Source organism: Diabrotica virgifera, chromosome 5 (assembly GCF_917563875.1).
Source record: "Diabrotica virgifera virgifera chromosome 5, PGI_DIABVI_V3a".
Lineage (NCBI taxonomy): Eukaryota > Metazoa > Arthropoda > Insecta > Coleoptera > Chrysomelidae > Diabrotica > Diabrotica virgifera.
This window is the reverse complement of record NC_065447.1, coordinates 56,300,968-56,325,340: the sequence shown is the minus strand read 5'-3', so window position 1 is coordinate 56,325,340 and position 24,373 is coordinate 56,300,968. Positions and strand designations below refer to the sequence as shown.

Here is a 24,373-nt window from a genome sequence, read left to right as displayed (position 1 = left end):
GAATTATTTTCGAGCATGGTTAATGTGTTTGTTCTTAGTTAAATGGAATAATGGATATTTGAAGAAAAGTTATATATATATTATTATTTGTAAGGATAAAAACGTAGGTTGTGCATTGCTTCAAGCAAGACTCGCATAACCTACATGAAATGTGCTGGCAGATGCACTTGTATGCAAGCCAAAACAACGAAGAAGAAGAAGCATTGTAAATGTAACATTGTAACCTATTGGATTAAAAAAACCGAAAACCGGTTTTTGAAAAAAACCGTTTTTTTTTTGGCCGGTTATAACCGCCAGGTTAAACCGTAAGCAAAAAAAAACGGTATAACCGAAAACCGGTGTTTTGTCAAAAACCACCATCCCTAATCTGCAGGGTACCACGTTTCTCTCCATCTGATAATCTGACGCGATGGAGTACCTAACTGCAAAAATCCCCGCTTGGGCCCCCCTACCATTGCTTTTTGAGTTATTTGCGAAAACCGTATAAAAACGTGGGTTTTTTGTTGAAAATGAACATATTCACTCACAAATAACTCCAAAAGTATTAACTTTGTGAAAAATCGCTATAGAACCAAATTTTCTTAGAATTACTCAGTTTATCCATTTCCGTACTTATTTTAAACGTATATTCTCTGGGGGTGACTTTCACCCCCAGAACAAAAACACACATCGGCACAATATCACTTTTTCTTTGACATGTTAGCTATGTGTGTGCCAAATTTCATATGAATCCAAATGGTTCTTTAAAATTTTGAGGTTTTGCAATATTTTACCGTTAATGAATGGACTATGTAACTCCTAAACTATTCCAAAATGAAAGTTGTTCCTTTTGAATAAATGAAATTAAACCAAATTCTTGGTTTGTTTGATGTGAGGAGACGACCACGGACAGGGTGAAAAAATGTAAACACTAGACCCCTGCAGAAGGTTTGGTTGACATTTACATTATTTTACCTACCAGATAAAACTACTGACCTACAAACCTACTATTGTGACTGTCTTTGACTTACACGTTGTTGCCAGACTTCAGTTTGCATATCAAAATGTATTTTCGTCTTCTGGTCAAACGGCGAATTTAGAAAAAAATGGTTTTTTTTAGAAAAAAAAGACTTTTTTGCTTTACATTGTGCCTTCTACATATACCTTTAAGGAACGCCCTATTTTCGGGGACACCCTGTATATGTCGATACAGTAGAACCCCGCAAATCCGAACTAATTAGGGGACAGCTTGTTCGGATTCTGAAAAGTTCGGATTATTCGAAAGTTAGCCTAAGAAGCTAACGAAGATGATTTTTAAAAGATTTGGACTGCCACCGATCCCTTTATGAAACTTTATCCGCACGTTTATGCCTCCAATATTCTAAAGCTTAAAAATATTTAGATTTATGAAATAGATCACTGAAATATTAAATCGCTAACGCTAGTAGTTTTGTTTCGTCACGGGACATGGGAATTCGGCCATGTAAATGATTCATTTAATTTGTAATCTGGATATTGATTACACTATGTTTCTCATGTTTCTTATCTTTTTCAATGTTTTAGTTCATAGTACCTATACCATGGGAAATGTGTATTATGCACATTCCTTTATTGATTGTGTTTAAGTTTTTATAAGTATGTACTACGTATAAAGTATATAAAGTAAAGTACATAAAGTACGTATTTATTTTTAATAAATTTCACATGTCCAAATTCCTATTAATTTTACATTGTTAAATTTTCTGGTTCTCTGTACATATAATAAGCATGTTTTTAAATTTTTATTTTGAATTTTTAAAAATTTTTTCACTTTCTGTTGGTTCGGATTTACCGAAAGTTCGGATTTGCGGGGTTCGGATTTGCGGGGTTCTACTGTACTAAATAGCTGGTAAATAAAACATTCGTTGACAAATTAAAATGAAATTTCACCCAGGTTCATATGAAGAGTGTACCAACATAACAAAATAAAATTCGACTAATAGGAACACTTTATTTTATCGAACCTCAAAACTTATCGAACAGTCTTGTATATTTGGTCAAAATACATATTTTGATACACTTATTATATCATTTAAATTAATTTGTTTATTGCATAATTCATTTACAGGTTTTAATTATCTTTAATGAACTTTTTATCATTATTTTAGTGCTGAAGTAAATGATCTGAAGGCAGCTTGGCAGATATACAATAAAAATCCAATTAAATATGCAACTGAACTTGTGAACACGTAAGTTTGTATTTTAAGTACCATTTTATATTATAACATAATATACGACTAACTGACTAACGTGGGTGACGTACAAAAGTATGTACGCAGTTTTTAAGATCGCGAACTTACTCGGCTCGACGTCGCGGTGACATACGACAAGCTTGCTCATACTGTATTGCAATGTCATCTAGAGAAGATATGTGCAAAAGTAACAATTGCTCAAAAAAAAGAAAAAAATACGTAGATCAATATTTAATTAGAATTACCCAAAACAAATAATAAAAATAATTTAGTACTTATAGCTTAGAATAGCTTTTTACGTTTTTTTTTTCAAAACATACAAAATGTAGCTTGTCTCCTTTCAACAATAAACGATTTAATTATTTATATGCAATTTGTTTAATTGGTAAAAACATAGGCGTAGATTAACGCAATAAAATGAAGGCTCGGGGCTCGAAACTCGAATTAGTGATAAACTCGATAGGTGTATACATATGCGAGCCGAAATATATGCGAACGCTATTTATAATCGTATTATTTGTAAGGCATGAGGAACCGCTTACGAGCTGTTCATTCGTCACTCGTGCGTCGTCACGAACCACCGCCTGTCGGTTTTTGGGACGAACACAAAGGGTATTCGCAATTCAATTTGGACGGCGTACGCAGTGATATTGTCTCGTCGAATCGAGATTGTGTGAATGGCCTGTTCCTAGTGTTTCTTGAGATAAGAAACGTGAGAAATGCAATGCAATCAATTCTTATTTTATAGTTAATAAACAAATAATGGCTGCCTTTATTTACATTTAAAACGTGACTGAGATAAAATTCAAATTAAATGAATTATATATAAATGTTGAATGGGTTGCATGTGAGAGTTCATTTTAAATGAAGTAAAAGACAGACGTACTCTCAATCATTTATTGTAACTTCTGACGACCGGTTTCGCTCTCTAAAGTATGCAGAGCATCTTCAGGTCAACGGTTACAAGTCACTAAATGATTTGGATACAAGGAGCTACTACCTCAGTATTCATTAACATGATGTTTTTGCTTAAGTTATGCTAACGGGATCTGGTGGAATAGACGGAGAATATTGCAAAGGTAAACGAGTTTATGGGATTTGGGAATTCTTGAGAGTGAAGAGATAGTTGTTAAGAGACAACCAACAAATCTGTGCCTGTTATTGTGTTTGTGAAGTAAACTATAGTGAATGTTATATATACAATTTAAAAGATTTTGTTTTTATTTATATTTATTAAAAGAATTCTATTTATTAATGTATGTGTTAGTGTAAGATTGACAACGTTTGGATCAAGACGGGTAGAATGTGTATTATGTATGTTAGATGTGGATGTGCGGCTGTAACCTAAATTGTTAAGGTCAGTACTTCTTAATGTTTTAATGAAAGGAGTAGTGGTCGTGTAAGGGAAGACCAATCAGAAAGCTTAAAAAGTTCTAGCTAAAATATTAAATTAGCAGTCATATTATAATAAAAACAGTAATAAAAATGTGAATTGATAGACAACAATGTAGGTACATGGAACTAAATAGTAATAAATTATATTTTGGGGGTATACCTACATTGTGTTTTTAAAATTCGTCAATAAATAAATAAGTAAATTCACATCAAAATTAAATTAAAACAAAACACACAGGACACAAGACGATACAACAAATAATGTGGGAGTTTAAGATTGGTCAGGAGCACTGGGTTATGGTTTTTAGCTCAAGAATCATTTTTTACTTTGTATTTTTTTTATATACAAGGTAAAAAATACAAAGTAAAAAATTATTCTTGAACTAAAAACCAATACAGTTAAATAAATTAAATGCAGTGCTCCTGACCAATCTTAAATTCCCACACTATTTGTTGTATCGTCTTGTGTCCTGTGTGTTTTGTTTTAATTTAATTTTGATGTGAATTTACTTATTTATTTATTGACGAATTTTAAAAACACAATGTAGGTATACCCCCAAAATATAATTTATTAGTATTCATTTCTTTTATCTAATTCAATAATTTATTAATATTTCTTCACTGCTTATATCATTAAAACATAGCCTCAATTTATAATCAATTACTTTCAACTGAATTTTACTTCCTATCTTCCTTTCTACTCTATTTCTCCACTCTTTAATTTATACCTCAGTTCCATGTACCTACATTGTTGTCTATCAATTCACATTTTTATTACTGTTTTTATTATATGACTGCTAATTTAATATTTTAGCTACAACTTTTTAAGCTTTCTGATTGGTCTTCCCTTACACGACCACTACTCCTTTCAATAAAACGTCAAGAAGTACTGACCTTAACAATTTAGGTTACAGCCGCACATCCACATCTAACATACATAATACACATTCTACCGTCTTGATCCAAACGTTGTCAATCTTACACTAACACATAAATTAATAAATAGAATTCTTTAATAAATATAAACAAAAACAAAATCTTTTAATAAATAGAAATAAAAATCTTTAAAACCATTAAAACCAGCAAATTTAAAAAAAATTGTATATATGACATTCACTATAGTTTACTTCACAAACACAATAACAGGCACAGATTTGTTGGTTGTCTCTTAACAACCATCTCTTCACTCTCAAGAATTTCCAAATCCCATAAACTCGTTTACCTTTGCAAACATTCTCCGTTTATTCCACTATATCCCGTTAGCATAACTTAAGCAAAAACATCATGTTAATGAATACCGAGGTAGTAGCTCCTTATATCCGAATCATTTAGTGACTTGTAACCGTTGACCTGAAGATGCTTTGCATACTTTAGAGAGCGAAACCGGTCGTCGGAAGTTACAATAAATGATTGAGAGTACGTCTGTCTTTTACTTCATTTGAATTATATATACAGTCGAACCCGCTTAGTAGAATACCTGTTATAGGAATATCCCGCTTTAAGGAATAGAAATTTGAGGTCCCGAAACGTTTTTACTAGTCACCAATGATCGGTTATTAGAATATCCCGGTTAAAAGAATACTTTTTCTTGGCACGAAGGTTATTCCAATAAGCGCGTTAGACTGACACTAAATTTTGCATAAGTTGGTTCGTAGTTGATTCGTCGCTTTCCATGGATTGTGATGAGTTTGCGATGAGTTCGCTGTAAATATATTTTCAACGAATTATATGCGAGCAGTTCGCAAACATTTCTGCTCGCATATTTGTACCCGGCTATACACGTACGAGCCGAGAAGGGCTACGAGCAAGATTTCAAACCGGTGAGATTGACGACGAACTTACTCGATAAACTTAAATTAAGCATACTTACTTAAGGTGACACACGAGCAAAAAAGCGCGTCGAGCCAAAAGTTCGCGTATCTACTCTCTCGTCTGTTACCCTCTTAAGTACTATTAAGTAGTCTTACTCTAAGGGGCGAGAAATTGACGCTAGCAGTAGCCGTAAAACGAACTTAAGGTTCCGCGGAATGGAATAGGAATAGCCGAACTGTACCGACTACAGGACTTGTGCGTATTCCGTTCCGCGGAACCTTAAGTTCGTTTTACGGCTACTGCTAGCGTCAATTTCTCGCCCCTGGAGCCGTAGCCTTACTGATAAGAGTGTAGAATTAGTAGATGCTCTTAAACGAAGGAGACTTCAAATTGCTTGCATTCAAGGAACTAGATGGAAAGGACAATGAGCCAAAGAACTAGGTGAAGCATGCAGTGTTTAATATTTTTTTCTTTTAAAATACATAATAATTAGTACCCTTACTTATTAGTAAGTAATTAGTTTTTCAATTTCAATACTCTATAATGTCATTGTGTATTGCGTATGCATTTGAAAAGGGAACAATAAACATTCAAAATGTAGTGGTCGGAATTTTTTCTTATGTGAGAATTATTGCATGTCGGTGTTTTGGCCGTCGGGATTTTGGCTGTCGTGATTTTGGGCGCCACCGGCTTAAATTAGAAACACCATTAGATATGTCGATTGTTAACATATTCTTTCAAAAGCGAGTAACTCGACTTATTGCGCACAAAAGTGGACAGTATCACTCCTAAATATATACAGTCGGAAAAATGAAAGAATATCCATGAACAAACATATAAAACACGCTGTATTTTCCTGTCACCGTGTCACAAAGAAAATTGTCCAGTGCAAGTACATGTAACAATAATTATTACATGTACTTGCGCTGGTCAATTTTTTGTGTGACACGGTGATAAGAAAATACAGCGTGTTTTATATGTTCGTTCATGGGTATTCTTTCATTTTTCCTACTGTAGATTGTTTCATGATAGGAAAGAAAGATATACATCAAAGTAAGCACAGCAAGATAATAGTTAGTGAAACAGTATATATCATATTTGTTGCTCAACAGACCTTAAAAGCCCATGGCTTGGTATTTCTCCACGGTTTTCCTCCATTTTCTCCTGTACATGCCGCAGTTCTTCAATTTGTTATCCCGGTGGTCTCCAGATCATCATGCTTCTAGTCTCTTTTTTCTGGCGATCTGGTTTATTTTTGATTTCCTGTATAGCTCTCTGATCTCTGCATTTGTTCGTCTCCTCCAAACGTCTTCATCTTCTTTTACTTCCTCGAATATCTTCCTTAGGACACTCCGCTCCCAGATATTCAGCATATTTTCTTAATATTTGTTCATGACTCATGTTTCGTTTCCGTAAAGGACTGTGGGCTGGATCACTGTTCGGTATAGTCTCAATTTTGCCTCTCTGGAAATACTTTTTGCTCTCTGGATACTCAAACTCCATTACTTTTGGAAGCAATACTCTTTACTCTCGTTGGTTGTGGTGATCTTCAGTGATGTTTCTTCATATGCGGTCTGTCCCATTTCTATATACTTTGTTTTTGCTCATCAATCCTCAGTCCATACTGGTTGGTTAGCCTTTACTTCAAAGAGTTTGAAAATCCTCAGCAGTTTGGTTTCAGTTCTTGCAATTAGCACTATATCATCTGCAAAGGTCAGAACCTGGCTTCTGTTGTTATGGATCATACCTTTCGTTCGTATTCCACTCTCTCTTAATTGTCTCTAACAAGAAATTGAACAGTAACTACTGTGGACAGCGGATCTCCCTGCTTTAATCCCCTTTTAACTTCAAATTCTCATGTTAGGTTTCCCTCTATCCTGACCCTATTATCGGTCTTCATTAACGTCATTTTTACTAGTCTGCTCATATTTTCCGGAATTCCAAGTACTCTTAGGGTCTGGTACAGACGCCTTTTTTCACAGATTCGTAAGCTTGTTTGAATTCTATAAAGAGGAGATTTAGCTTTAGTTCTTGATCGTACGTACTGTTCTGCATCATTTTCAACACGGATATTTGATCTATGGTGGATCTGCCCTTTTTTGAGTCCTCCTGGTATTCACCAACCTGCTCATTTTAGTGCCTTTCCAGTCCGCTTCTGATGACTCTGGCGAGTACCTTATATGTTACGTCTGGGAGAGTGATACCCCTGTAGTTTTCGCACACTTCCCTCTCTCCCTTCTTATGAATGGGACATACTTCCGGCCTCTCTGCATACTTCCGGCATTTCCTCTCGCTCCCAGATTTCCCTCAGCAGGCTACATATTCGCGTTATAATAAGTGCTTCTCCCTCATGCTTGTTTAATTCTGCAGTGATACCATTGCTGCCTGCACTTTTATTGTTTATAAATATGCTATGTATGATTTCTCTTATCTCTTTCACGGTTGGAGTCTCCTTTGTTTCCGCTGAGTCGTTAACTTCTTCTATCATTTCCACTTACCCCTCATCACTTCCATCCGGTTCTTCATTAATAAGCCCTGTAAAATGCTCCTGTCATCTATCTAGCTTCCCCTGTTTATCTTCTTTATCTTCTATTAAGTGCCCTTGCTTCTGTAGTAATTCTGTTTTCTTGCACATTGGTCACTGCTCCTTTCCGCTTCCTGGTAGAAGTGCTAGTGAAACAGTAAGCCAACTAGTTGCGGATCCAAAAATTTTTTGAAGGAAGGTCATGGACCTTGAGGGTGATTTAAATATTTTTGCAAGGTCACTTAGTCTTACTACCCCTAGGATAAGTGGGCTTTAAATTATTTTTTGGGTGGGCCTAAAATTTTTTTCGCTATTTTTTAGGATAATTGATTTGAAATGTATTTTCATTTAGGGGGGGGGTCATAACCCCCGTAACACCTCGCCACTGAAGCCGACAGTATAAGTTGTTCGTGCTGGACATTTGGATGCAAGAAAAACTAAACAAAATATTGGAGAGGACCACAAAAAATCAAGTGATGGTTGCTACATATTTTAGACACTTTTTTTTATACTCTGGGCTAATTAGCAAAATACAAGGAAACGTTATTTGCCATCAATTTTATTATATTGCTGAAATCGAATCTTATGATTGTATATATTAATAATATATGCAAAGTCCGCAGATAGTGTGCTACTTTTTTATAAACAAAATTCAAAATCGGTATACGGTAAAAAAAATGCATTTTCTCGGCTTCCCATGGAGCAATTTCCTTCATTATTTATCTAACTAAAGCATTATTAAATGTCAAACTTGCTTTTGTTTTGTTATAATATATTAATTTATTTATAAGAAAAGAAAACTCCATATTTTTTCCAGTTTTAGACTTTTTTTAGATGAACTTACTACAAGTGTACCTTTTAACGTTCAAAACACAGATATTCTCATTTGAAAGCTGTATAATTATTTAAACAATCTTTATATAAACAAATTAAAAAGTTGTGTTATAATAAATAAATTAATTTTTTATAACAAAACAAAAGCAACTTTGACATTTAATAATACGTTAGTTATATGGCTCTACTCGAGCTACTTGGAAACAAAAAAAGAATGAAGAAAATTGCTCCATGAGAAGCCGAGAAAATGCATTTTTTTTTTAACGTATACCGATTTTGAACTTTGAGATTAGATTTTCTCCAACCTAATTTTTGATTGGAATTTTGCTATTTTTGGCAATTTTCACTCGTAACATCGATAGTTTTTATTATAATAATATATGTTATGAGTATTTTAAATCTACAAAAATTGGTGTGGAGAAAGAGGACAAAAATGAAAAGGTGAATGTTAGAAAATTATGCTCTTATTGTTTATATCTTTGCCGTAAATGCCGGTCACCTTTGACCGGTTGTATCTCAGGAATCACTTATCATAATTCAACGTTTTTTTCTTTTTAAAGAAGCGTCTTGCTTTTTTTCCAATACCGCTTTCATGATTTAATTTTATTTAATATTTCCCGAGATATTATATTTGTTAATAAGCCAAAAAATTGTATATAATTGTAAAATATTCCTGAGGCCTCTTAAATAGTCCAATTTCAATTCTGTAGAGTACACTAGACAGGTACAGTATCTTTCTATTCAAGAATCATAGTTTTTCTTATGTATCATAATTATTGTGGTTATTATAGAGACCGTAAATTTTTAATTAACAATTCAACTGTTGCTAAACTGTTCATTCAATTTTCATCGGCTTCTAGAAATATAATCTATACGAAAAGAGCTTTCATACTACCAAGTTATTTAATTATTGATAAACAATTACTTATATAAAATTTTAGTTGAAAATTAAATATTTTGTTGGAAAACCCCGCATTTTCTGGGGAAAATTTTCGTCGAAGTAAATCGTAAAAACACGTCCCTAAGCAGAATTTAATTACGGTGAATTTTTATTTGGGTGTTTTTGGTGTAAAGTGAAAATCTTTGGAGTTATAGAGCAAAAATTGAGAAAAACACGATTTTCGTGCGCCATTTTGTTTATAAAAAAAGTAGCACACTATCTGCGGACTTTGCATACCTATATTATTAATATATAATCATAAGCTTCGATTCCAGCAATAAAATTGCTGATAAATAACTTTTCCCAAAAATGGCCTATTCTCCGGTAATCTGCCCAGACTATTAAGAATTTTTAAGTTTTATGTTTTTTTTTAAGTTTGCAAGTCTTTAGGTTGTACTTTTGAAATAAATTTAATTAATGTGTATTATTAATTATTACAGAGTGGTCGATCACGTAGTTATACCAGTAGTTAAAGCAAATCTGAAACTACTTGACGTTGTCTTAAATCAAGAAGCACAGGCCAAAATTCTCGCAGCTTTACCCCATCTTAAAGAAATTGTCAATGTAGAACTATTTAAATTCCTAGTTGTTGATGGAGCAAGCGTTATTAATATGAGTCTTGATGCAATACTCAACATTGTCGTTCCACTTTTAAATGACTTGGAAGGATCATTGAAAAGATATGCAGGCGTTATTTTAGACATTATAATACAAATTGGTGATGATGTATTAGGAGTAAGTATATATATACATTGTTTATTTTTAAGTCATGTTATAATAAAACTCCATATGTTACGGGGTAGTTACCCTGAGGAGAGGGTTGATTTGGTAAAACACTATTTACTCATACTATATTTATTGATCACTTCTAAATATCTGTAACGAGTTGGTGGGCTTGAGGTCTAACTATCTAATCATGTATCTGAATCACGAATGATGATTGATTAAAGAATGAAATAAAATGATCCGCGGTGCTTTGCTGTAACTATAAATAAACTAGAAAAGTGTTGATGTTTTTAATGCTGACACGGGCTGGCCATGAATTAAGAATAATATTGAATAGCTGACACAGCGTTATTGAAAACTAAGGTGCACTTGTGTTGAGCAATCGGTGTCACCTCATTATTTAACAACAAAAGTGATGTTTATTTTGTAAGACATTTAAAAATTAAATGAATATACGTTGACCTTATTTTGGATGCTGATAATCCTGTACAATATAAACTCAGTTTGGCAATTATTAATACGGGTGCTTGCAAACACATCTACTTGTAGTCGTCACCGTTTGTTTGCTACACGCTTCTTACTGAAATTTGTATGTAAGTATTTAAATGGACTCGGCACACACATTGCGCGCTTGGTAGTCTTCCAACGACAAGCTATGACGGTAGCTGGTTCTCGCTACTTGAAGTCGGTGGCGGCTACAAGTGGCTGTGTTTGCGAGCGCCATAATAGTATCAACTTTTTGATGGTATACCAAGGGAAATTGGTAAAGTCATTTCAAGCTACCATGAATTACACAGAAGCGCAAGTACGAATTCAAAATCAAATGACAGATCCCTTCCAGATAACTAAAGGGAGATCGGCTGCCTCCGACTCTTAAATGTAAGAAATATGTTATAAAAAAAATGTCCCTAAACCCAAAAATCTATAAAAATGTATTATTTAATAAATCTTAACAGATTGTAATGTATGCAGACGATGTAAACGTGATGGCAAAAACCACAAGAGGCATCACAGAACTTTATGTGGACCTAGAAGAAAATGCGAGAGAAGAAGGAGTAAAGCAGCTCACATAACTGGCTGTACAGATAACTGAGGACTGCAGCAAGAGAACAGATAATACTTGCTAAAAAAGCATACTTCTCTCAGCCACAGGTGTTTGCATCCAAATGATCCAAAGACATGCATAGGGAAGTAGTGCATCCAAACTGATAGCGAACATATACAATAATGCAACCATGACCGTCCGACTACACAAAGATACCAAATCTATAAAAATCAAACGAGGAATTAGACAGGGAGACACGTTATCTCCCAAATTCTTTACGGTAGTACTTGAACATGTTTTCAAACAATTTGAGTGGGACGCCAAAGGAATAAATGTCGACGGTGAAAGGCTCTCCCAGCTATGATTCGCAGACGACATAGTTCTTATAACGGACAACTTAAAAGAGAATAGAACTATGCTTAATCAGTTAGAATCCGCCTGTAAAAAGTTGGTTTAAACATGAATTTTGGAAAGACACAATACATGACAAACCTGGTGCCAAACGAAAATCTAAAAGTCGACGTCAACGAAATAGCCTTGGTCCATAAATATAAATTTTTAGGGCATGAAATCCAAATTGCCAGAGACAATCAAACTGCCGAATTACAGAGAAGGATCACCTTAGTATGGGCCGCATATAAATCTCTATCAGACATCTTCAAGAGCAACTTGCCAAATTATTTGAAAAGGAAGACGTTCAACCAATGTATGCTTCCAGTCATGACTTACGGCGCCGAAACATTATCGGCCACAGCAACGAAATTTAGAGTGGCCCAAAGAAGAATGGAATGGTCACTACTTGGATTGACTCTCAGAGACAGGGTCAGAAACGAAGAAATCAGAAGAAGGACAGGCGTCACAGATGTCATAGAGCGAGTAACATGGCTGAAGTGGAATTGGGCGGGCCATGTAGCCAGAATAAAGGACGGAAGGTCGACCCAAAAATTACAGTGTGGAGACCAAGAGAAGAGAGAAGAAGTAGAGGTAGACCACCTACACGATGGACAGACGACGTCAAAAGGATTTCTGGGAATTGGTTGCAGAAAGCCCACGAGCGACAAAACTGGAAGAAATTAGGGGAGACCTATGTTCAACTTTGAATGCAGAAGGCTGGATGATGATAGGGAAGTAATGCTTAAAATATATAAAACCGTCATACGACCAATAGCAACATACTGTAGAATCATGAATCATGACAGAACAGGCAATAACCCTTATTGACACTTTTGAGAAAAAGATATTAGGGAGGATATTGGGACCCATTTGCGACAATGGTATATGGAGAATAAGGTTCAACCACGAGTTAGTAAATATTACAAGGAACCCTCTATAGCAAATTATCTAAAAATAGAAAGATTGCGCTGGGCAGGTCACCTTATATGAATGGATAATGACAGAACACCTAGAACGTTTATCGGATTATGGTAGGACGTCGACCAGTAGGGTCGACCAAGAAAGAGGTGGGCAAACGGAGTGAGAACCGATACTAAAGAGATATTGAGGGTGAACAACTAGAGGAGACCAGCCAGGGACAAAGATACGTGGAGGCTGATGCTAGGGGAGGCTGATGCTGGGGGAGGCCAGGGTCCGACTTGGGCTCTAGCGCCATAGGAGAGATTTGTTGATGGAGCGAAGGTTATTAATATGAGTCTTGATGCACTACTTACTCATCTACTTTAAATGACTTGGAATCATCTTTGAAAAAATATGCAGGCATTGTTTTAGACATATTATAATACAGATTGGAGATGATGTATTAAAAGTAAGTATACAGGGTGAGTCACCACTAACGGGACGGAAGATTACAGCGAAATGGTAAAACGTTTGAAAAAAAAATTTAAAATAGTAGTTTGTAAGTTGATAAAACTAATTTTAAAATTATTTTGAAATATACAAAGTTATATTTTTCTTATGGAACACCCTGTATTTTAGTGCATTTTTTAATTGTCCGTAAAACATAAGGTATAGTTTCATAAAGCTTCCCTATACCTATGTACAGGGTGTCCCAAATTGGTATGTTTGCAGTGTATACCGAAACCTAGAGGAGAAAAAAAGTAGTTAGGATTTCATGACTTCTTTTTTCGTTAAAGTAACGATTGTCCAATCAAATCATCAATAGCTCCTCACATTATCGAGATACTGGGCGATTATTGAAAAATGTCGAAACCGACAGGGTTACAGATCTTCTTTATTAAGAAAAATTTTAAAAAAACTTTATAGGAACTTTTGATAGATATATTATGGACGGATTCAGTGACGTACAAAAAACTTTTTTAGGGGGTCTCACTAAGGAAATATAAACCATATTTATGTTTTTTTTTAATGGGACACCCTGTATATTTTGACATTTTTTGTTTACCTTTTTAATTCTCTTTCATCTGATATGACATATCATATATCTATTTTCAGTTGTTGGAGCTACCGTGCAAATAAATTGTTTATAGTTGACGTCAGGTTAAAGGCACTTAAAAATAAAACACTCGGTAATGTATTTTAACATTTTAATACTAGGGTAACAATCCTTGACATTTTTATTTAGCAAAAATAAAATCAATCAACTTAAAAATAGGAATAACGAATTTACCAACAACGAAAAACTACTTAACTACAATAATTAATTTTACAAAAATAATAACATTAACATAAACCAACAAACAACAATAACAAACAACGTAACAACTATAATTAATTTTACAAAAATATGAAAATTATAATAAATGTTCAAAATACTCCCCGTTTTTTTGTATTAATAATTGACACCTTTTTCTTACAGATCTTACACAATCGAGTATATGCAGTGCATATTATGCACTGGTTTTATTTTTCTAAATGCTTGATGAATGCTTTGCAATAATTCTTCCTTTGTTTTAAATTCAGTTTTATAAATGTTGCTTTTTAAAAATCCTTAAATAAAAAAATCAGGAGGATTTAGTTCTGGTGAACGAGGGGGCCACCTAACAGGACCATAAATTCCAATCCACCGATTATGAAACTTTTCATTTAAATAATTTCCAACGAATTCTGCATTATGGGCAGGTGCTCAATCTTGTCGGAACCAAAATGTATTCCGATCAGCCAAATATTACTCATCAGAAATGTTATTTAAATTAGTTTCTAAGATGTTAGTTTATCGTCAAATACGTGATAAACTAATTTATTATGCTTGACAAAACAACTAACGTTAAAACCGAATCTGCCTTGCGTCCTGATCCCTTGAACTAAGTGGGAATTTGAGTCATTCCAATATAGTTCATTGTGTCGGTTAAATATTCCTGCACTGGATATGCGAGCTTCATCGCTAAATATTACCTTTGAATAAAAATTTGGATTTTCATTACATTTTTCTATATACCATTCTGCAAATTGTATCCTTCTCAAATAATCGTTAGGATATCAATATCGTGTCAATTATTATTACAACAAAACGGGGAGTATTTTGAACATTTATTATAATTTTCATATTTTTGTAAAATTAATTATAGTTGTTACGTTGTTTATTATTGTTGTTTGTTGGTTTATGTTAATGTTATTATTTTTGCAAAATTAATTCTTGTAGTTAAGTAGTTTTTTGTTGTTGGTAAATTCGTTATTCCTATTTTTTAAGTTGATTGATTTTATTTTTGCTAAATAAAAATATCAAGGATTGGTACCCTAATATTAAAATGTTAAAATACGTTACCGAGTGTTTTATTTTAAAGTGCCTTTAACCTGACGTGAATTATAAACAATTTATTTGCACGGTAGCTCCAACAACTGAAAATAGATATATGATATGTCATATCAGATGAAAGAGAATTAAATAGGTAAACGAAAAATGTCAAAATATACAGCGTGTCCCCTTTGAAAAAACATAAGTATGGTTTATATTTCCTTAACGAGACCCCCTAAAAAAGTAAAAAAGTTTTTTGTACGCCACTGAATCCGTCCATAATATATCTATCAAAAGTTCCTACAAAGTTTTTTAAAATTTTTCTTAATAAAGAAGATCTGTAACCCTGACGTTTTCGACATTTTTCAATAATCGCCCATTATCTCGATAATGTGAGGAGCTATTGATGATTTGATTGGGCAATCGTTATTTTAACGAAAAAAGAAGTCATGGCATCTTAACTACTTTTTTTCTATCTCCTCTAGTTTTCGGTATACACTGTAAAACATACCAATTTGGGACACCCTGTACAGAGCGTTCTGAGTTATGTTGACTTTTCTTATAATGTAAAGTTTTAAAAGAAGGCTTATTCTCAAGTTATTTAAAAAATTATAAAAAAATTACTTTTACATCTAAATAGATAGATATTGGTTGAATGTATTTCATAATCGATTATTACACATTTATTTACAGGGTGTTCAAAATTTGCAGTTTCATTATTGGATTATTCAATGTGTCATATGATTTTTATTTTAAATGAAACACTAAGTATATTAATAAATAATTATACTAAACAAATTTACCCCTTCCGAATGGTATATGGATGTCCTATACCTAAGTCTCATAGTTTTTGCGTAATTTACAATTATTAAAATTCTTAATCTGTAAATCGATTTTAAAACAAAAGATGTAGTTAATTAATGGCATTGTATGTCATTGTCATTTCATGACAGTCCGGTCTGGTAATTATCTTATAATTAATGTATTCAATGATTGATTATTACACATTTACTTACAGGGTGTTCAAAATTTACAGTTTAATTATTGGATTATTTTTAATGTGTCATATGATGTTTCTTTTAAATATAACACCATGTATATTAATAAGTGACCTAAACGGTAAATTGATTTTAAAAATAATATTTATAGTCACTCTTGATTTTTAAACCCATCATCTTGGCATAATTGTTAGAAACGAGTGTAGATGTAAATAAATTACTTTACTTTTAGTTGCTGATATGTAAAATAATATTTTTCATTGAAAATAATTAAATACATAACGAGACATAAAGAATTTTTTAAAAACAAATACATAAATAATGAACCATAACTTATTATAAGTAAAAAATTATCAGTAATGTAATAGATGTTCAAAATGTTTGCCTTTTTGTGCAATACAACAAACGATTATATCTTCAAATGATTTGCTTACATTATTTAAAATAGCTGTTGTTATAGACGCAAAAAGCGTTCGAAATTATTAATTTCATATCATCTGGAGTAGTCGGAAATGCAGCATAGATATACAATATTTTTAATATAACCCCATTTAAAACCCCATAAAAAATCCATCTTTATCAATCCTGCTGACCTAGATGGCCAAATATATGGACCACCTCTACCTATCCATTTATTTTTAAATTTTCTGTTAAGGTAGTTCTTAACATCACGTCAAAAATGAGCAGGAGCTCCGTCTAATTGGAGCCACATGTTTGTTCGGATGCTAAGTCGAAGGTTCTCAAAAAGGTTCCAAAAATCCTGTTTTAAGAAATTAAAAAAGTTGTTACATTCACATTTTCGTCAAAAAATACTCGATGACGTACTCGCCCAGAATACCACCTCAAACATTAACCCTCTATCGGTGTTGGCAATCAACAGTAGTGACAATTATGAAAAGTAGGTAGATTGGTCTGTATACAGTACATTTAAAAAAAAATCAGGATCTTCTCCAAATTCTGAAGTCCATTAACGATAAGTTAAGTATTTATCATAATCCTGTTCGATCTAATACTGGTGTAGTTGACTTTTATACGGATAATAGTAGTTTCAAGTACTCTAACACTCATTTGACTGATTTCCAATTCGCCCGAAATTTTTTCTTTACTAGTATTTAAGTTTTCCGTAACAGAAAGCAGGACATCAAGTTCCTTGATGTCATCACAAATAACTGGTTTATTTTTATTTAACTTTCCGTATGTAACATTACCAGTAGCACGGAATCTATTGAGAAATCTCTCAAAAACGTCCCTTTTGGGTGTCTCCTATCAGGATCAGGATACTTTTGAGAGTAAACTTTATAAGGTAAGATACAATTTTGGAAATACTCCCCAATGTAAAGTACCATGTCTACTCTTTCGTAGATAACGGTGATTATTCATTTTTGGGAACAATTAAATTTAAATATCATACACGGATGTTTATATTTATGATAATTACCAGACCGTACTGTCATAAAATGACAATGTCATACAATGAGATATATCTTTTGTTTTAAAATTTATTTACAGATTAGGAATCTAAATAATTGTAAATTACGCAAAAACTATGAGACCTAGGTATAGGACATCCATATACCATTCGAAAGAGGTACATTTGTTTAGTATAATGATTTATTAATATATATGGTGTTCTATTTAAAATAAGCATCATATGAGACATTGAATAATCCAATAATGAAACTGTAAATGTTGAACACCCTGTAAATAAATGTGTAATAATTAATCATGGAATACATTCAACCAATATCCAGCTACTTAGATGTAAAAGTAATTTTTTTATAATTTCTTAAATAACGGGAAAATAAGCCTTCTTTTAAAACTTTACATTTTAAGAAAAGTCAACAGAACACTCTGTACATAGATATAGGGAAGCCTTATGAAACTATACCTTATTTTTGCGGAAAATTAAAAAATGCAATAAAATACAGGGTATTCCATAAGAAAAAATATAACTTTGATACGCCGTCATTTATTGGGACACCCTGTATATTTCAAAATAATTTTAAAATGTAGCGTGGGATGCTAAATTTGCAGTTACTCTAGCGTCATGGGGACCTATTGGTTTGTGAAGATTAGATCCTAAAGTCAAAAATTTACGGTTTCCATTTTAATGGGGATTTTCAATTTTTGAAGTTAATTTTCCAAAAATCGTTTTTTTCGATTATACCGCTATCAATTCATAATTCGAAAAAATGTCTGGAATAAAAATTATTTATTTTTACGTAAGGAATCCAAATTTGCAATAAAACATGGTGGTTCTCATTTAAAATTTTAAAGTAACCCCCCAGCCCTCCTCCGTGGGGGGTCGTGTTTGTTGTCATTCGATAGATTTTTGAAAAATATTGAACACGTATTTTTCAGTTTTTCGAACTGATGTTAATTTTGCGAAATATCGCTGGTTTCAATTTAAAATTTTATAGTTACCCCCCCCCTCGTATTTTTTATCACTCTATAGATTTTTGGAAAATATTGAACTCGTATTTTTCAGTTTTTCAATTTGATATTAAATTTGGCGAACTATTCGCTTTTTTGTGAAACTTTGCGACCCACCCATTTCTTTACGCCCCGCTCAAATCGTCAGATTTTTTAAATATACACTGTTTTTTTTCTAGGGATAGATTTTTTACGGAATGCCCCCAACTCATGCCCCTGTATTAGCCCATATGTATATGGTAGGGGTACATTTACAGGGTACTTACATGGTTTCTCACCGTGTGATTGTTCGACGCGCCCGAGTAACTGCAAAATTCCCGCTTGGGCTCTCCTACCATTAAAATCTTGTCTATTTAGAGATTTGACGTCCACAGACAACTACTTCTTAAGAAAAACAGATCTCAAAATTAGATTAAAATCGGTTAATAAACCAAAAAGTCGATCAGATTAGCCAAGCGGACTGAGGCGCACGATTAACAAATCTATAGTGGATATGCGGTCGAGGCGATCGAGGTTCAAACCCCAGCCCGGTGAATAGAAAAATAAAAAGGCTGACGTCGTAGTCTAAAATTCTGAAAAGAATCTACGACTTGGTCTGGAATAAGCTGATTTCTGATCGGCCTATGGAGGAGTGGTACGGCAAGGGATAAGGGCTTGCGGCTCGGTGACACTCCTTCATAGATCCCTACCAGAAGGGCGTTGACGCCTAAAAACGGTGTATATATGTAATAAATTAAAAAGTTATTTTAAAATTAACAACAAAATGGCTGTTTTTGAATATTGGTAATAACTTTTTTAGTATTTATTTATTAGAATTAGCTTAAATGTACCTGAACTTGAGGATCTTCTGTGTATATGCTTAAAACAGCATGGACACAGGAAAAAACACACATAGCATGTACACGTACACACAATAAAAACAAGAAAGTTGCAATATCTGGGACAAGTAATGAGAGGACATCACATTGAAATGCTAAGACTGATCATACATATACTAGGAAATTTAAGAGAAAGTAGTGTAGTATAGGAAGAAGGACAGTGTCATGCTTGAAGAATTTAAGGGGCTGCTTTAAGTGTAGTTCTATATAATTCTTCAGAGCAACGGTAGATCAAGTAAAGGTAGTGATGATGATATCTAACCCCCCATTGCGAGACGGCACTTAAAGAAGAAGACACTATTTTGTAAAAGTATATAAACTTAGTCTGAAATCTTGTTTTGTCGACAAAATTCTTGTGTACAGTTTTATGAATTGCATAATTTCAACTCTTCAGATCCCCAGATGTTCAGTCAATTCACAGATTTTTCATATTGAATTTTTGTTAGCTTCCTTTGAAAGAATTCTTTAAGAAATTAACATATTAAGGAATTAGACCTGGATCCCGGGCACCAAAAAAAAGTTGATTAATAGCAAGCTGAAAATTTATTAATAGGTTAACGGTTAATCTAGTCGGATAAAATTTGATGTATGGGAACAGTGGAACAAGGGAAGTTTTAATTGTGGAACAGGTTAAAAATTTGGAACGTCGGATTACGAAAACGTTCCACGTATTTTGTCGGACATAACTTCCAATTGATTTGTTACCATTTCATTAAACTCTCATGCAAAAATAAGACTGGTATTATCACTACTAACTGGGCATTTCAATGGAACACGAAGTGGAACACGAAGAATATGTCAAATGAGAGGAATTATGTTGGTTAGTAATAGCAGTCTGATTTTTGCATGAGGCTTTAATGAAAGTGTAACAAATCTTTTGGGTATTCTGTCCGACAAAATACATGGGACGTTTTCGTAATCTGACGTTCCATAATTTTAAACTGTTCCACAATTAAAATTTCCCTGTTCCAGTGTTCCCGTACATCAAAGTTTGTCCGACTAGACACCGTTAAGCTATTAACAAATTTTCAGCTTGCTATTAATTAACTTTTTTTGGTACGCGGGATACAGGTCTAAATTTTGTATGCGATCAGCAATCTCCTCTATTTGCTTTTGCACGTGGCTTAATAAAAAGATCATATTAGGAAGCGATAAAAAGCATTCTTTGTTTTTAACAGATTTTTATTTACGTGATTTTTGTTTTAGAGACTAGTAAAATTAGCAGAACAGCATATGAGAGGTGATTTAACTGACGCTCAAGTAAAAGCCGTAGTAAAAGATATTAAAATAATAGATTTTATAGACAAACCAATGCTTGTCAGAGTGTTACGTTCCATTCGTTAAGCCTAAATATTTTACTTTATTATAAAAATTAATATTTTTATTAATATTGATGTTATATGGGGTTTTACTACGAAATATATTTTAAAATAAGTGAGAAACATTTTCTTTTCCTGATTCTATTATGTATTGCAAATATGTTAGAAAAAAAAACAACTGAATATAGGCATTGCTTGCTGGACCCGGTAGTTTTTTAGGCTGCTAGTGTTTTTTTTATGCTGGATCCAGCAGCGTGGATCCGCAAACATGTCAAATTAGAAATAAGTTACTACATGTCTTCATCTTCTTCTTCTTCGGCTTTTTCCCATTTTACGTTCGCCGTTTTCGTTTTCCACGGCACTTTATTCATCCAGTCCTCATCTTTGAGGTCTCTATGCGATGATTGTTTTTGTTATTTCATTACCGAACTTTATCTGCGCCTGTGTTACTTTGTCAATAATCACTTCTTTTACCTGTCCTCCAATACCTACGTTAGACGAATCAAAGTGGTTTCACTCGAATGGATGGTTCAAATTCTTCTACATATTTCTCTCATAATAATCATAATAATCATTTTATATACTAGCCACGAAACCTCTACATTTTACCTAAATAAAAGTGGGTATAACTTCGTTGGATAGATCAAATTCTTCTACATATTTCACGACCTCAATCCCTTGCTTTGAATCGATTGTTTAATCACGAATAATCATGAATAAAATAGGTACCCTCTAATACATAGTGGGTCTCTAATAAGCTTTCAAGCTTCTATAAATCACTTATTACCTTTCTTGATTTGACAAGAGCAGTGGGTTTCTCATTGTCTCAAATTGCCTCATAATATTCAGCTTATAATACTGTTAGTTCTTCCTCTAATCTATATAATTCTTCTCAAAATTCCTTACCTCGACTCATCAGGTCAGTTCGTTAAATATGTAACACTTGCTTATATAAATGTTTGTCTTAAAGCTCTTATATCAACATATGTCATCACTAATCATTATTTATTAAAAAATTATTTATATATCATTTATCATACAAAAAATATTAATTCAGGTTCATATCATACAAAATTTAACACAAAGTCGATGAAAAGATGTAATATCGTTGATGATGCCTAAAGACGTAATATCGTTACTATTGTTGGGTGCGCATGACGGCTTTAGGCGTCATATACGGATATGCACAACAGTCGTTTTGTAGTAGTAGTATTTTTTTGACTTCGACTGAAACAAGTTGTCTTTCTATTGACTATATACTCTGCGTGACAGAGAAAACGAGAACTCCACAAAAAGGGTAATTTTTGATGTCTCGAATTTCGTAACCCTGTTGTCCGATTTAAGTGGTTTTTTAATATGTTATAGCCTTATTCTTTAACGAGGGCGATGGGGGCGATCGTCCGCCCTCTTAAACCAAGTTATATATAAAGATTATAAAAACATTAATTTATTCATCTAGTTTTCATAGAAATTTAGCTCATCAGCACACCCTTTTGACGATGCTGGATCCTGCTGGATCCGCCACTGTATACCGGGTGTGTCAATCAAACTGTTTTTTCTCAACGTTCACCATACCCTGTGAAATCCACTAGCATTTAGAAAATACTGAAATTAAAATCCAACTATAGCCTCAGGGTTTCTTAACATTCTGTTTTTTGATTCATTCGGTTATCTTTGATAATAAAAAAGATAGGTACTTTTACAACTAACCATGTTTTTTATCAATACAGGGTGTTTCTAAATAAGTACGACAAACTTTAAGGCGCCATGAAAAAATAATGGCCGTTTGTTTTATAAACATATGTCCGCAAATGCTTCGTTTCCGACATACGGGATGTTACTTACGGGATGTTGTTATGCACGACAATGGTGAATATAAAATTTTTAATTGTATGTCAAAAAACGCGCAATAACTACCTCTTAAAATCTACCAAATTTCATTTGCATATCTCAACCGGTTGTACAGCAATAAATAAATCGTCAGTTTATAAGAAAAAAATCAACATTCCGTATGTCGGAAACGAAGCATTTGCGGACATATGTTTATAAAGCAAAAGGCCATTAGTTTTTCATATAGAATTACTCCTAAAATTTCTTGCACTTAATTAGAAACACCCTGTATTGATGAAGAACATGACTAGTTGTTAAAGCACCTAACTTTTTCATTATCCAACATAAGCGAATGAATAAGAAAATACAACGTTAAGAAAACCTGAGGCTATAGTTGGGTTTTAATTTCAGTATTTTATAAATCCTAGAATATTTCACAGGGTCTGGTAAACTTTCAGGAAAAAACACAGTTAGATTGATACACTCGGTATACAATGACAATTTACCTGTCTAGCAAAAATACAATTACAACGATATTGCTAAAGAATAAGGCTATAACATATTCCAAAAATCACTTAAATCGGAACAACAGGTTTGTGAAATTGGAGACATCAAAAATTACCCATTTTGTGTGGTGCCCGTTTTCACTGACGCGCAGTGTAGATAAAGGTGTGTTTATAACGTCAGTTTAAATTCATATTATGATATTATGGATGAAGCAATTCAAGATCCATCACGATCAAAACACAATGTCAGGAGCACGCCAAATAGAATTCTATTTTGGTGACGTCACGTTGCCTAGCAACCGTCGATTCTCCCATTATGAAATTCTATTTTGTGAGGTCAGCAAAATCTAATTCTATTTGGCGTGTTCTGGGTACTGCCAGATACTACTTACGCATTAAAAAGAATTCTTTGTTTTTAACAGATTTTGTATTTGCGTTAAGTAATATTCTTCTTTTTTTGTTTTAGAGACTCGCAAAATTAGCTGAACAGCATTTGAGAGGCACTTTCACTGATGCTCAAATTAAAGCTGTGGTTAAGGTTATTAAAGTAATAGATTTTATAGACAAAAATATGCTTGTCAGAGTATTACGTTCTATCCGTTAAGCCTAAATATTTTATTTCATTATAAAATTAATATTTTTAATTGTATATGGGGCTTTAATACAAAATATATCTTAAATGACTTGAGAAATCTTTTCTTTTCCTTATTCTATTATGTATCGTAAATATGTTGGAAATAACAGCTGAATATTACATCTTTCTAATTTAAAACTGTAATAAAAATAAAATTTATTTCAATGTTTCGGTGGCATAGTAGTGATTGTGTTAACTAGCAACAGCATTGGATATGGCGATTAACACATTCTTTAAAAAGAGAAAAACTCAACTTATTATCTACAAAAGTGGACAACATCAATCCCAAATAGACTAACTACTTCATGATAAGGAAAGAAGACATACGTGAATGCAAGGACTGCACGTTAATAGTTAGTGAGACAGTAAGCCAACAACCTAAGCTGCTTGTTCTGGACATCGAAGTAAAAAGCCAAACTAAACAGAAATATCGGAGAGAACCACAAAAAATCAAGTGGTGGATGCCAAAAGATGAGAAGGAAGGTCTATTCAGGGAAAGAATAGTAGAAAAAATATGTTGGAACATGAAAAGAAGCCCTAACACAATTTTTAGAAAAATGGCCAATATTATTAGATGAAATGGCTATTGAAATACTTGGGAAAACGTCAGGAAAGAAGTTTGAGGATAAAGAGACTTGGT

General features: G+C 33.3%; 1 protein-coding gene across 2 annotated transcripts in view; it reads left to right on the top strand.

The window, feature by feature from the left end:
* The window catches only part of LOC114339082 (uncharacterized), a 32,621-nt gene extending 8,830 nt beyond the window's left edge, over positions 1-23,791 (top strand). Inside the window, exons 2-4 of one of the 2 annotated variants that reach the window (XM_028289714.2) lie at positions 2,127-2,207; positions 10,156-10,450; positions 23,566-23,791. In XM_028289714.2, the coding sequence (XP_028145515.2) occupies positions 2,127-2,207; positions 10,156-10,450; positions 23,566-23,703 (514 nt within the window). In that variant the 3' untranslated portion in view covers positions 23,704-23,791. Of the gene's footprint in view, positions 1-2,126; positions 2,208-10,155; positions 10,451-20,650; positions 20,887-23,565 lie in introns of those variants that run through there. The other variant, XM_028289723.2, reaches the window with a different exon arrangement.
* The last annotated feature ends 582 nt before the right edge of the window (positions 23,792-24,373 follow it).